Source organism: Dendropsophus ebraccatus, chromosome 5 (assembly GCF_027789765.1).
Source record: "Dendropsophus ebraccatus isolate aDenEbr1 chromosome 5, aDenEbr1.pat, whole genome shotgun sequence".
In the NCBI taxonomy this organism is placed as follows: domain Eukaryota; kingdom Metazoa; phylum Chordata; class Amphibia; order Anura; family Hylidae; genus Dendropsophus; species Dendropsophus ebraccatus.
The window spans coordinates 112,096,755-112,112,405 of NC_091458.1; the positions used below are offsets into that span (position 1 = coordinate 112,096,755).

Here is a 15,651-nt window from a genome sequence, read left to right on the forward strand (position 1 = left end):
GGTGTAGTTTCCAGAATGGGGTCACTTGTGGGGGGTTTCTACTGTCCTGGCAGCACAGGAGCTTTGTAATTGCGACATGGCCTCCATCCTCCATTCCAGACTCTAAATGGCGCTCTGTCCCTTTGGTCGCTTGCCAAGTGCCCATACAGCACATTATGTCCACATCTGGGGTATTTTCGTACTCGGGGGAAATTAAGCTACACGTTTTGCATTCATTTTCTTTTTTAACCCCTTGTGGAAATGGAAAAAATCAAGGCTAGACCAACATTTAGTGTAAAAAATGTTTAATTTTTACACTAAATCATTTATCTTGTCTTGATTTTTTCATTTTCACAAGGGGTTAAAAGATAAAAAAAAAAAACACAAAATGTGTAGAGCGATTTTCCCTGAGTACGGAAATACCCAACATGTGAACATAAAGCACCATGCGGGTGCAGGGTAAGCCTCCAAAGGGAAGGAGCGCCATTTGGCTTTTGGAGGCTGGATTTGGCTGGAATGGATTTTGAGGGGCCATGTTGCATTTAAAAGGCCCCTGTGTTGCCAAGACAGTTGAAACCCCCCACAAGTGACCCCATTATGGAAACTACACCCCTCAGGGAATGTAACAAGGGATGTAGTGAGCATATGGACCCCACTGGTGACGGGTACAAATGTGGAACAATGTGGCGTGAAAATGAAATATTACATTTTTTACACTATAATGTTGGTCTAGCCTTGAATTTTTCATTTTCACAAGGGGTTAAAAGAGAAAAAAAGCCACAAAATGTGTAGAGCAATTTCCCAAAGTCCGTCAATACCCCACATGTGGACATAAACCGTAATGTGGGTGCAGGGCAAGCCTCCGAAGGGAAGGAGCGCCATTTGGATTTTGGAGGTTGGATTTGGCCAGAATGGATGATGAACGCCATGTCGCATTTACAGAGCCCTCATGCTGCCAAAACACTGGAAACCCCCCCACAAGTGACCCCATTCTGAAAACTACACCCCTCAAGGAATCTAACAAGGGGTGCAGTGAGGATATGTACCCCTGGATGACGGGCACATATGTGCCGTGAAAGTGAAAAAAATGAAAATTTTCACTTTCACGTCACATTTTTCTACATTTGTGCCCGTCACCAGTGGGGTCCATATGCTCACTGCACCCCTTATTAGATTCCTTGAGGGGTGTAGTTTCTAGAATCGCGTCACTTGTGGGGGGTTTCCAGTGTTTTGGCAGCACAATAGCTTTGTAAATGCGACATGGCCCTTGAAATCCATTCCAGTGAAATCCAGCTTCCAAAAGCCAATTGGCTCTCCTTCCCTTTGGAGGCTCGTCCTGCACCCGCTTGGCACTTTATGTCCACATGTGGGGTATTTCCGTACTCGGGAGAAACTGCGCTACACGTTTTGTGTTTTTTTCCCTTTCATCCCTTTGTGAAAATGAAAAATTAAAGGCTAGAACAACGTTTTAGTGTAAAAAATATTTTTTTCTTTTTTCACGCCATATTGTTAGGAAAATCTGTGAAGCACCTGTGGGGTCCAGATGCTCACCGCACCCCTTGTTATATTCCTTGAGGGGTCTAGTTTTCAAAATGGTGTCCCTTTAGGGGTGTTTTTTAGGTTTTGGCACCCCAGAGCCTCTGCCAACCTGAAGTGGTACAGTCAGAAATGACCAAATATAACGGAGCCATTGAAATTCACTAGGCGCTCCTTTATATCTGAGGCTTGTGGTTGCGTCAAATAGCGCAAAAGGACCACATTTGGGGTATTTCTCTAAACTGCAGAAACGGGGCAATCAATATTGGGGTGCATTTATCTGGTAATAAGTTTATAAATATGAAAAATATTGGATTACAATAAAATCTCTGCACAGAAAATTTTAATTTTCAAATTCCTTACACACTTAGCTTTTATTTCTGTGACTCCCCTAAAGGGTTAAAAAACTTTCTGGATATACTTTTGCATAGTTTGGGGGGTGCAGTTTCTGAAATGGGGTACTTTGTGGGTCTTTCTAACATACAGGCCCCTCAAGTACACTTCAAACCTGAACAGGTCCCTAAAAATATCTGATTTTGAAATTTTACAGAAAATTTGGAAATTTGCTGCTTATGTTTTACGCTTTCTATTGTCTAATAAAAATGAAATATAGTTTAATAAATGCCGCCAACATAAAGTAGACATGTTGCTAATGCTATTTAATATATAATTTATGTGGTATAACCACTTTCTGTATAAGCAAAAAAGTTTCAAAGTTGGAAAAATGCATTTTTTCACAATTTTTCATGTTGTTTGTTTTTTTTTCCATAAAGATTTGTTATAAGTATCGACTCCAATTTACCAGAAATGTAAAGTACAATATGTCACGAGAAAACATTCTCAGAATCAGCCGGATAGGTAAAAGCATCCCGAAGTTATTAATGAATAAAATGACACTGGTCATATTCATAAAATTTGTCTCTGTAATTAAGGCCATTTCAGGCTCTGTCCTTAAGGGGTTAAAGGTAACATTGTTATTTATTTTCTGTTGGGTATTTTGCATATTTTTGTAAGCTGATCATGTGATCTACTCGACGAGTGAATCCCCCTCCCTTGCAAGGGGCGTTCCCTAGTTCACCTGCATCACATATGGCAACATAAAAACTTGTCATTTATACTCTCACATTGCCATGATTAAGAGGTAGAGCCTCGCAACGCGTCGGCGTATTTTAAGCTCACTATTCACTTTTTGTTTTGTCTTTTATGTTTTGATGCTGAAATAAAGGAATTTACTTTTTAAGAAGCTGTGGAGATCAACCTTTTTTGGACAGCTTATTGCTGCTGGCTGCAGGACATTGTGCTAAGCTGTTTGCTCTGTTGAGACCCCTCCCCCTCCCTCCAGCTCTCTTTCCTGCACCATGTGACTGGTGTAATGTCCCAGCAGTCAGGCCGATGGGGTAGAAGTCTGCAGGGAGGATCACAGCCTGCTGCTGCTGCCATAAACATAAGGGGAGGACCACTACACTCAGCATGATGTCACTAAGGCAATACGATGCATTTTATTGAGGGAAAGATAAGGTGGTATTAAGTCCTTGGCGGTAACATGGATTAAAGAAACGTATTCCAGCAGTCCAATAAAATCCGGTATTTATTGTATAGATTCCATAAAATCATTACATACAAAAAACGTAGAAAATTCTAGACGCGTTTCGGCCCGCTCTGAGCCTTGATCACAGCATATAACAAAGTTGCGTACAGACGGACTTATAAGCATGAGAAATTACACACCTTCACCTGGAAACAATTACATCACATGACACATGGTGACCAACCTTCCACTGAGGAGGGCGGAGCAATTGCACACATACAAAGAAGGAAAAATAAAAATAATTGCCAAAAACCATACATATAAAACAGATTACAAAGAAAATTAAAAAACAAAATCCAAAAAACATGATGTAGAGAGCACACTATAATGTGTAATAATTAGTTTATTCCAATAGTTGTGCTTCACTCCCATCATGTATCATTATAGAAAGTCATGTCCCAGAAACTGCACAGTATACTATAATGATCTCACAAAATGAATAAATATAGTATTACTTATGAAGAGGAGGGTGAACAATTAAATATATAATAACACAACAATAAACTGAGGAAGGGAAAAAAAAAAATGTATAATAAATCCGATCTATAATTCATTCCATTCGGTATTCTGGTTTGTAATTTCAAAATCCAGAATGCCTCCCGATTTAATAAAGTACGTTGTGTGTTGCCTCCTCTGACGTTCTGACATATTTTTTCTATTCCAAAAAACCTCATTGTGTGAACTTGTACTTGATTAACTTTTGCTATGGCGGTAACATTGGTATGTATACAGTGTATGTAGTGTCATTATGTGGTGATCAATCTATGGAAGTAATATTGGTCTCTATAGAGTGTTTTTAAGCATTATGCAGTGGTTACTCTGTGGCGGTAATATTGGTCAGTATATAGTGTGTTTACTTCAAGTGACTGTACCACCAGACCCAGGCTGAAGCACTGGAGGCGGGCCAAGACACCCCCAGTGGGAAGAAACTCCAGCCCCTTCATGACGTGACTCAATTAGAATCAATGGAACCCTATCATAGAGGGGCTAGGGTTTCCTCCCACTAAGGGTGGGTTGGCCCGTCTCCAGTGCTTCAGCCTGGGTCTGGTGGTACAGTCACTTTAAGTAACAGTATGGAAGTAATATTTAATCCTGATATAGCAATTTTTTTTAAACAATGCATATAAATAGTTTTTGTGTTTACAACACTAGCAGCAGTCCTGGCATGTAGCGGCAGTCCTGACATGTAGTGGCAGTCCCAGCATGTAGCGGCAGTCCCGGCATGTAACCTTCTGAACTGACTCAATGTGACTAAGGGCCCTAATACACAGAGCTTTTATTGTACAAATCAGGCAGATATCGCTCTGTGTAATAAAAGCCACAATCATCGGCTGATCGTTGGGTTTTGGCACCATCGGCTGATGATTGTGCGTATAAAATAATAAAGCTATTACTTACCTGTTCAGGCTCCCCAGTGTCCTCTAGCCTGTCTGTGGGATTCCACGGTCCCCGCAGCTGCAGCTCTCACTTCTGGTCCCCTCTCTGAAGTGACAGGCTGCTTAACCAGTTACTGGCCACTGTGCTGTCCTGCCTGGGCAAGTGATTGGCTGAGTGGCCTTTCACTTCAGAGATGGGGCCAGAAGTGAGAGCTGCAGCTGTGGGGACCAGGGAATCCCACAGACAAGGCCTGAGGACACTGCGGAGCGTGATCAAGTAGTATATATCTTTATCTTTGTTAACTATACACAGACACGGCTGCACAGACATCGCTAATAATATATATACAGCTCTTGTTGACGAGAATCAAGCCATGTAGAAGGCTCTGTAAGCGAGCGCCGTTCTACCAGATTGGCACTTATTTATCTGGAATATTAGGCCGTGTAATGTGGCCCTTAAAGTGGTCATAGATTTAACTGCTGTCCGAACAATCCTTTAACTGTCAATTATATCTCCCATCCAGCACCATCCTCCCCACACACAGGAATGTTCAGCACAGCCAAGCAGCCAGACAGATCTGATGGTGGCTTATCTCTCTGAGAACAAAGAGCTTGGGCATTGATTTTCCATCACCCCTGACCCCATATGTCCACTGACTTTATCTGTCAGAGGACTGTCCAGAAAGCCACAGACATTTTACACTGATGGCTGAACCCACCACAAGCAGCTTGTACCACCGACAAAACTGTGAAGTGTATGGGGACCTTAACTTTTTGCTACAGTATTTCAGCATTTGGGGCCCCCTTTACAACTTTGCCCAGGGCCATATTTAGTCTAAAACCGCCCTGACCTATACTGTATGTGCTCAGCTGTCTGTGAACGGTCCTTAACCACCGACACTGCGAAGGTATGACTTTTTTTTTACCCTATCACTATATGATATATTTAGAATCAGATACTTGTCTTGCTGAATTTTTGTCCCTAAATCAGTCTCCCTCCCTGATGATACCAATGATTTGGTGGAAACTAACGTCGGAGCGGGACTATTTGTAAGGCTCTAATGTGATTTGCTGTATAAGGCTGGGTTCACACTACGTATACAGTATTTCAGTCAGTATTGTGGTCCTCATATAGCAAGCAAAACCAGGAGTGGATTAAAAACACAGAAAAGATCTGTTCACACAATGTTGAAATTGAGTGGATGGCCGCCATACAACAGTAAATAACTGCCATTATTTCAATACAACAGCTGTTTTTTTAAAATAACAGCAAATATTTGCCATTATATGGCGGCCATCCACTCAATTTCAACATTGAGTGAACAGATCCTTTCTGTGTTTTTAATCCACTCCTGGTTTTGGTTGCAATATGAGGACCACAATACTGACTGAAATATACGTAGTGTGAACCCAACCTAATAGAGTAAACTTAAAGGGGTAGTTCGGGGTAGGGGTCGTCCTTGTCAGGACAGGTGCCCCACCCTGTGGGAGCAGGGAGAGCAAGCCTACTGTCACCACAGGGCGTAATAGGGTTATCATCTACAGAATTAAGTGAAATTCGGGAGTTAGTCCTGCATGACAGAATTGTAATAAAAACACTATGCAGCAGACATTATGAGCAGGTGAGCATAACGGTTCTATATATATCGCAAGGCTGCACTAGGATGTGCATGGTTGTTTGAGTGGTTTCCCTATTGCTGGAGTTACACTCCATTTTTAGGTCCAGGTTGACTATCATTGTATGTTTTGTGGGGAGATTGTATGTTTTTAATGCATTTATTAAAAGTTATATCTTAGATGTACCCCCCTCTTGGAGTTTTGGAGGTACTGAAGGGGGTTATAACCCCTTTGTTCTCTCTTGGGCTACTGTGATTTAATGTGTACATTATTACCGTACTCAGTGGGTGCTCTCAAACCAGTGTCCATTATCAGTCAATGGGTGTTGTGAATTCAGTGTCCATTTAAACCAGTCTGTGGGTGCTGTGGTTGAATTTAACTCAGTCTTCCTGCTCAGTGGAGTTCCTGCTTAGTCAGATTACTGGATAGTTGGTTCATGTAAATGTGTACGGTATTGCTTGTAAAATACATGACAAAAATATTGCAAAACACATTCAAATCCCCATCAAACCCCTTCCAACCCTGCACAATAAAGTATTCAACCCCTTCTATTCCCTGTGGACTCCCCCATTAGGTTACATCTGTGGTCTGCCCCACCTATTGAGGAACTCGTAGTGGCACTATCCCCCATAAATAACGTCCTGGCCTTGGCATGGATTGGTGTTGGCACTGCTTCATGAGGACCCTTCTGATTATTGCTGGCTCTGGGATTGACTACTGACTGCTATGGAGCTAGAACTTTGAAGGATCTGTTACACAATTCCAGCCTGGCTAGTATTTACCTGACCACTGGGTTCTCCTGGGAGCTGCAAGCTTTGTCCAAGCCTGTTAGGATCGCCACTACCACAACCCCATGTTCCAATTTCTTTCCATGCAAGTGGTGAAACCCTGCAAAATTCAATGGCGAGTACACTTACCAGCCCAGGATACTTGACTTATGAGTGAGCTGAGTCTTTCTGAAGGCCTTTAAAGATCATAGCCCCGCAGTTGCACTGTTATCAGACTGCAGCTCACACCAGATCACTCTGCACCTACAATCTAATTAGGGAGTAGAAGTGATCCCACGGATGTGCCACCTACTATGTCTTGCTGCCTTCTACTTCCAATGGCCTCGAGCTGAGCGCTCAGTTATAAAAGTCTGGCCTAATATCACATGTAACCAGATTGATTTTTTTCCCATATGAGTGGAAAATCCCTACAAAATAGCTAGGACACTAAGGACCCCTTAGATCATTGCTGGCTCCAGGATCGACTACTACTGATTCCCATGGAGCTGGAAATTTGAAGGACTCAGCTAGTATTCACCTGAACACTGGTACTTACTGGGAGCTGCAACCTTTTTCCAAGCCTGCTAGGATAGACACTACCACCCCATTGACTGCTAGCCCTCCCACTGCCACTGGCCAAACCCTGAAAAGGTCAAGACTTCTTTAAATGCTTTGCTATCCCTGCAGAGGACAGAGGTTCATTCTTTGGGCAGATAGTGGAATCCACCTGTGCATAGAAATGAGTCTATGGCACGGCGGAGATGCGCACGGGAAAAGCGGGGGAGAGAGCCGAAATCCACACCGGGTTATCTGCCTGGATTCCCTAGTGTGCACATACCCTATTAGCCCCACTAATATAGCTACTATAGTTTGGCGTTGGAGTTGGTTGGAGTTAATGAGATTTGTTCGCATGCAATTCACAAATATGACCGATTATCTGCGAACTTCACAAAAACAATTTCGACTGCTTTGCTCATCTCTAGTAATAACCTCCAAGTTATAACATATACTCTTAAAGTCTGTGAAACTAACTATACCTGTGTACATACCTGACTATGCTTGTGTTTTCTTGCTTAGAATAACTCCAAAAAGTGCCATATGTAAGAACCATACAGTGACACATGGCTCTATAGTAGAGAAGGCCTAATATATGTAGCTTTATACAGTATATGTGCTCTTTCAACTGTATGAATTGTAAAGGTCTCCATACACTTTCAATAACTGGCAATTACAGCTATCACTCATGTTTCCTGCCCGCTGCCAGTCATCCCTACATACAAGAATGTTTGGCACAGCCAAGTACGCCTGTGTTGTCTATAAGGAGAGGTAAGCTCTCTTGCTGCAGCTTTTCTCTCTCTCTCTCTGAACAAAGTGGTTGGCTGTGATTCTCCATCAAGGATGACCAATATTACCACAGACATCATCTGTGGGTGGTTATTCAGGATGCCCTTATACACGCTAGATTGACATCTGAACATGCCGCAAGTGGGGATCTACAGAAGCGCAATGTGAGCGCAAAACGGCTTTCACTGTATACCCAGCTGGAAGTCCATTAAAAAGCATATATGGGGGAATATCAGTCTTTTTCTACTTGCTTCATAATTGACTGTTCTGTGTGTATGAGGCTTGAGCACCACTCAGCTTTCTTCTTGGGATTTTCAGCTGATTGCAGCCTACAGACACTGGTGTAGTGATGGCACACTAATTCTATTTCAAATGTATCTTGTAATTGCTTATGCTAGTTGTAGTTATTGCTTTATCCCTTACAGGCATAAATCATGGTAAGTTGGGGGAAGGAGGAGGACATGCCACTCCACAGCTCCCCTCCTCAGTGGGCCTGACACATCATGTCCCAGGACATAGAAGCAGCTGGGGCCCAGGAATCTGAGCGGATGACAGTGGACCCCAGCCCAAGAAGTAAGAGCATGTTCCTATGTACACCCACCTCCTCCCTGGCTATTTAAAAAAAAAATCTCCCTTTGTCTAAAAACTGTTGTTTCAATAGATGTTTCTTAAATTTTCCATGAACTGACATTGGAAGATGAAGACTGCCAAGTTGGTTGTATTTTCTTTAAGTAAAGTATGTTACAGTATATCATTTGAATACATAAAGTAAAGTATTCATGTGATATAATATAATAAGACATAATATGCTAATTTCAATATATTTATTAAAAACATTCATAGGTGTGTGTACCCTTATGCGACCCTTATGAATAGGCAATGCATGTAACAGTCATTGAAATGGAAAAGTCATGTTTGGAAAATAGACCTTAGTACAAGTAATATTGTGTATACAATCTTTATAACACTTTGCTGAATTTGGTTGATCTATCGGTAAAATACAGAAGTATAGTCCTATATACTAATATGTTTTTATTGAACAGGAAAGTCATGTAAGCCGTGGGAGCAAACTGGATCCCCATTAATAACTGCATCCTGGCCCCACCTCAACACAAAGAAGGACACTTACTATGACTGCACAGATTTGCCCCTCTCCCTGGCGTACGCCTACCCTATCCCCTGCTCACCTGCTGTCCGGTCAGGCATAGACATGATACAAATCTACATCTCTTGGAAGCCTGGCCAGGTTTGCTAAATCTGGCTGGGTAAAAGGGAGGGTGGGGCTTTATGTCCCCCAAACTGTCTGCTTAACCAAAGACTGTTAAGATGGGACTAGGACACAATGATCAATGTAAACCAAGTAAATGCTGTAGGAAAAAGGTGAGGTGTTATGCCTTTAAGAGATACATTGTTGTTACCTACCGTTATATCTTACTTTGGATTTGACAATCATAATAAAAATAAACGAATTAGTAAATCCATGTTGCTTTGATATAAACAGAGAGTTCTTTATCATAAAGTTCTCCCACCTGTCTCTTTGCTAGGAAGCTGTCCCTAGTAAAACACTTTTAGAACTGTGATTTTGCATTAAGACAAATTGGTTCACTTTTTTTTTTACAGAGTCAGCTTGGTACATATAAAATAACCACCAACTGTTTTTAATTCAAAGTGAATCACTGCTTGGACACTGGTGAGAGGGGTCAGCTAAAACACAACTTTATTACAGCAATAATGTAGAAGCATGTTTTGATTCCTGCAGATTATTAAAAGCAAATTTGAACTTACTGCATAGAAATTAAAAAAAGTTCTGAAACCACTTAAGCAGAAAAAAATCTTAGAAAATACACAGCAGACACTTCAGCATTGCCACATCTAATTTTATGTTCTGTACAATAAATGCCAGTGGGTTTATTGTCCTCCAGAAAGGATTGCTCACCTATTTATCATAACTATAGATTTAAGGAACACGAAAAATGCACAAAAAAAACACCTGCTTTTGGGGGCTGCCTTTAGCGATTTTCATATCTGTATTGGGTCTTATCTTACCATTAGTGGTGGGATGTTAGATTTTTAGTAATTTCAGCCTAGAAACATGCTCTTGTCTAGTGTAAATGGTGTTGTAGGAGAGCTGATCAAATTTGTCTTTTTACCTGACTGCGCCTTTTCCCATTGTCTATTCCCGAAGGGGACATGGTTTCTTATTAGCTACTTTGTTATTGAGTCTTATTGTGCGATTTTCCAGTTTTTGTGCAAAAAAGGAATGCACAAGATTTATCATGGCACTTGCGCCTAATTTTATTTTTTGTATAACCACCGTAAAAGTTTGCACGGCTCATAAAAGCACCACCTGCTCAAAAATCGTGCAGATGATATTTCTGCCACTTAGTGTACTTTACTGAATTGAAGTCCTAAAGAATCCTGGATGTCAATTATTTTGTGGCAATTTTTCAGTGGTTACATATTTATTCTATCAAGATCTATGTTAAGTAACGACTTCTAGACAAAATAATTGGTGATGTCTCTCTCCCTTTTTGAAATAAGTAACTGTTCACTGGTTAAAAGAAAGGATGCAGAGACAATACTAATGTATGTGACAAAACTCCTGTTTATGCTATAATAATAGTGGTGTACATTTCCACTTTATTTACATTTTTCATATGTTATCCAACACACAGTGATATACTTCAGTATAGTATTGACACTGAGCTTTTACCCTGAATTACAATGCAGAGGAAAACGAATGTGGTGGGAAAGAATGGTGGTAAGGTCATGTCCAGAGAGGGGCTGACCTGAGGATAAACTTTTCTATGTATCTATAATTTTATAGAAATGTATATCTTTTTGTTTTAGTTGAAGGCAAAATTTTAAATGTGTGTGATATGATATGATACCCCAAGGTAGTTGAAGGCTCAGGGTGCCCTTTCCTAATGTAATTAAAGACATCAGCCCTTAATACATTATGCATGCGTTTCCTTATTAAAAAAAAAAAAAAATAAAAATCACTGAGAGTCATCTTGGTTATTAATGTAATAGGTTGATTGAATTACCTTAAGACATTCATCTTGTTTTGATAATTCTTCACAGTCTTTTTTATTCAGGCATGAAGAGTTGAGTAGAAGATCCACCTCAGCAATAGACTGCTGGAGACGTGCAATCTCTGCCAGGTATGTAGAAGGCACATTAGAGGCGTCCACTTTCATTCCTTCAATCATTGAGCGAGTGCTCTCTTCATGAACAGTTTGCTGGTGTGGATATATATAACAAGTTTACTGCTTGCACAAACATTATTAATAGCATAGAAATAAACAAACATAGTTCTTGAACTGTACATGATAAAATATATGCAAATAAATGTGGTGTTAATAGCATCTAATAAACAACTTAAGATTCCATTAGACTACCTTATAAAATGCAAGAGTGAACACATTTCACAGTATTTCTTTCTCAATCGCATTTTGAATAGCTATTTATTGTATTTTGTTAATGCAATAGCTTGGCTATATAATTTGGTTCTTTTTTGGTCTATTTGAGTTGTATAGTATAGCTTTCACATTAGATTGCAACTTTATCAAAGGTTTGCATCATATTATAGCAAATATCCTACAGTACCATTGGTATTAAATATACGGCTCATACACCTAACTGCAATATAGCTATGGGCATACACCCTTTTCATGACCTTTCCCAAATAGAGTATCAGAAGAGGGTTATATTAAATATAAATATGCAAAACAAGAGTCTGTGGAGTCTCGGTTGCGAGTCTCAAAACACGGGATAGCCAGATATCTAGCCTGTTGCCACGGGGTGCCTCTATGATGGGGAGAGCACCACACCAGCCTACTCTACCCTACTCCTACTCCACACTGACGAGGGGCAAATACGCCTAAACAGCTGTCTGTGGATGGAAGCCTGCCTTGGCAAGCCCTTGTCATGATCGCAATACTCGTAACTTGAGTTAGACATTGACAAAAAGGGGCCACCCTGGTATTTCCCTATTTATGTTCCAATACTCGCAACAGAGTGGGACTTAAGGGGCTAATTGTCAGGGTGGTGTGGTGTTCTCCCCATCATGGAGGCATGCCGAGGCAACAGGCTAGAGTTTTGAGACTCGCAACCGAGACTCCACGGACTCTTGTATTGCATATTTAAATTTTGGGTGGCATCAGTGGAGACTCTTGATTGAGTACTTCATTGGAATTTTTATCACTGTTCTCCTTGACTTCTCTGATTACTGTGTTTTGTTGGTTATATCAAATATAGAATATGGTGACAGAAGTGTTTTCATAACATTTTTCTGTGATACTTATCCTGTTGATGTTTTTCTTCTATAGTAACAGAGTATAAAGTACATAATCTAGGAATAGCAAATAATAAGCCTTCAACCTGCTGTTAGTGTAAATCTTAAATAAATATGTTCCTATATCTTTATTCATTAATTTAAGTTTTACACCAAAGTAACTAATTAAATTTCAAAGCAATTTGCTGCAAAGTTAAAACCTCAGCCATAACTTCAGCAGCTCTTATCAGCATATCCCCTCAATGAATTACAAGCAAGATATCTGTATATCTAAAGATGTTGATGTATAATTAGATTTGAAAAGATGTTAAAAATTGACAAGCGAAACTCTCCCAGTGCTTAGTTTAGCGTCGGATGTGATTGTGTCACAAAATTAAGATGTACTCATTTTAATTCCATTGCTATTTATATTATGTCCTCTGAGTGATAACTTTTTACGTGAAGCTTTATACTTATGACTGAAAAGTAGATTGTGAACATTTTTGAATTGTAACCCATTTTCTTTTCTTCATTTTAAAGCTAACCTATTTTGAAGACAAGTACAATTTAATCAGGGTATATGTATCTGGTATAAGGGTACAATATCATTCTTGGGCTGCAGAAATAGGTGTAATAGCATAATATATGATCTGCTGGAATGCAAATACTTTTTATTTCTTGAAGGTCAGGAACCCTTCATGTCACTACCTAATGTCAGAAGTTGTATGCTGTGGAAAAGGAAGAGTAAGGCTGGGTTCACACCGCATTTTTCTCATCCGTTTTTTTTTTTTAAAGAAAAACGGATGAAAAAACTGATGCATTTGTGTGCATCCATTTTGATCCATATTTCTATTGACTTTCATTATAAACTCACCGGCCACATTATTAGGTACACCTGTCCAACTGCACGTTACCACTTAATTTCTAACCAGCCAATCACATGGCGGCAACTCAGTGCATTTAGGCATGTAGACATGGTCAAGACAATCTCCTGCAGTTCAAACCAAGCATCAGTATGGGGAAGAAAGGTGATTTGAGTGCCTTTGAACGTGGCATGGTTGTTGGTGCCAGAAGGGCTGGTCTGAATATTTCAGAAACTGCTGATCTACTGGGATTTTCACACACAACCATCTCTAGGGTTTACAGAGAATGGTCCGAAAAAGAAAAAAAACATCCAGTGAGCGGCAGTTCTGTGGGCGGAAATGCCTTGTTGATGCCAGAGGTCAGAGGAGAATGGGCAGACTGGTTCGAGCTGATAGAAAGGCAACAGTGACTCAAATAGCCAACCGTTACAACCAAGGTAGGCAGCAGAGCATCTCTGAACGCACAGTACGTCCAACTTTGAGGCAGATGGGCTACAGCAGCAGAAGACCACACCGGGTGCCACTCTTTTCAGCTAAGAACAGGAAACTGAGGCTACAATTTGCACAAGCTCATCGAAATTGGACAGTAGAAGATTGGAAAAACGTTCTCTGGTCTGATGAGTCTCGATTTCTGCTGCGACATTCGGATGGTAGGGTCAGAATTTGGCATCAACAACATGAAAGCATGGATCCATCCTGCCTTGTATCAGCGGTTCAGGCTGGTGGTGGTGTTATGGTGTGGGGAATATTTTCTTGGCACTCTTTGGGCCCCTTGGTACCAATTGAGCATCGTTGCAATGCCACAGCCTACCTGAGTATTGTTGCTGACCATGTCCATCCCTTTATGACCACAATGTACCCAACATCTGATGGCTACTTTCAGCAGGATAATGCGCCATGTCATAAAGCTAGAATCATCTCAGACTGGTTTCTTGAACATGACAATGAGTTCACTGTACTCAAATGGCCTCCACAGCCACCAGATCTCAATCCAATAGAGCATCTTTGGGATGTGGTGGAACGGGAGATTCGCATCATGGATGTGCAGCCGACAAATCTGCGGCAACTGTGTGATGCCATCATGTCAATATGGACCAAAATCTCTGAGGAATGCTTCCAGCACCTTGTTGAATCTATGCCACGAAGAATTGAGGCAGTTCTGAAGGCACAAGGGGGTCCAACCCATTACTAGCATGGTGTACCGAATAAAGTGGCCGGTGAGTGTATATGTTTAAATAAAAAGCATCTTTTTTTTAACAGATACAAAATTGAGGCCAACTATGTTTTTGTGTATGTTAAAAGAAACTGATCCATTTTGACTTTTTTTTTTTTTTTTTAATAATGGAAGTAAATAGAAAAACCTATAAAAATGTATGCACCAACGGCATCCAGAATAAAGAAAAACCTTTGAGGCCATGTTCCCACAATGTAAAAATAAGGGCAAACAATGGCCATTATTAATTGTCATAATCTTTTTTGACCTTATTTTCATATTGTGGGAACATATATTTTATTTAGATAACCAAATAATGTAAGCTATTTTTCAATCACTAATGGTCTTTATCAAACATCCTTTTAGACATACAGACCCTTATTTAATAAAGCTATAAGTCTTTCTATACTGTTGTAACATCTGTGTGACATGTCAAAACAGTATTTAAGATTTTCTTATCTTTTCGACATATTGTCCATTGCTTTTTCACCTCATATGAATACCAGATGTGTGAGTAAGGCTATGTTCCCACAATGTAAAAATAAGTGCAAATTCATAATAATAATAATAATGCTTTATTTGTATATCGCACACAGATTCCGCAGCACTTCACCTATCTATACGTTTTTGGGTGTGGGAGGAAACTTACGCAAACACAGAAAGAAGATACAAACTCTTTGCAGATGTTTTCCCTGGTGGGATTTGAACCCAGGACTCCAGCACTGCAAGGATACAGTGCTAACCACTGAGCCACTGTGCTGCCACAAATTAAGGCCGTTGTTGCAAAACAGCCGTTATTAATTAGTCACTTTTTCTTTACCTAACAGTTATGCCATGTGCACTCACTGTCTTTTTTAGTAAAATAATGGCCGCCATCTGTAATTTAAAATAACGGCCATTTTCAGTCTTCAATGTTTCCCATGGAAGTCTATGGAAACAACCGCTATAGGTTCACACAATGCATAAAATAAAGTCTGCTGTTCGAAGCGACTGTCAAATTAATGTTCATGTCATTAATTTGCTGCTGTTATTTAGCTCATAGCGGTCATTTGTAATGACAGCCACTGTAGTATGTTAAACTGCCATTATTCG

General features: G+C 40.3%; 1 protein-coding gene across 11 annotated transcripts in view; it reads right to left on the reverse strand.

Annotated features, from left to right (window-relative positions):
* DMD (dystrophin) overlaps positions 1 to 15,651 on the reverse strand; it is a 1,858,252-nt gene that overhangs the window by 1,027,626 nt on the left and 814,975 nt on the right. For 10 of the 11 annotated variants that reach the window (XM_069970999.1, XM_069971008.1, XM_069971005.1 and 7 more), the window contains one exon: positions 11,255 to 11,449. The exons of the other annotated variant lie outside the window; for it this stretch is intronic. In XM_069970999.1, the coding sequence (XP_069827100.1) occupies positions 11,255 to 11,449 (195 nt within the window). The remainder of the gene's footprint in view (positions 1 to 11,254; positions 11,450 to 15,651) is intronic. 11 annotated transcript variants of the gene reach the window in all.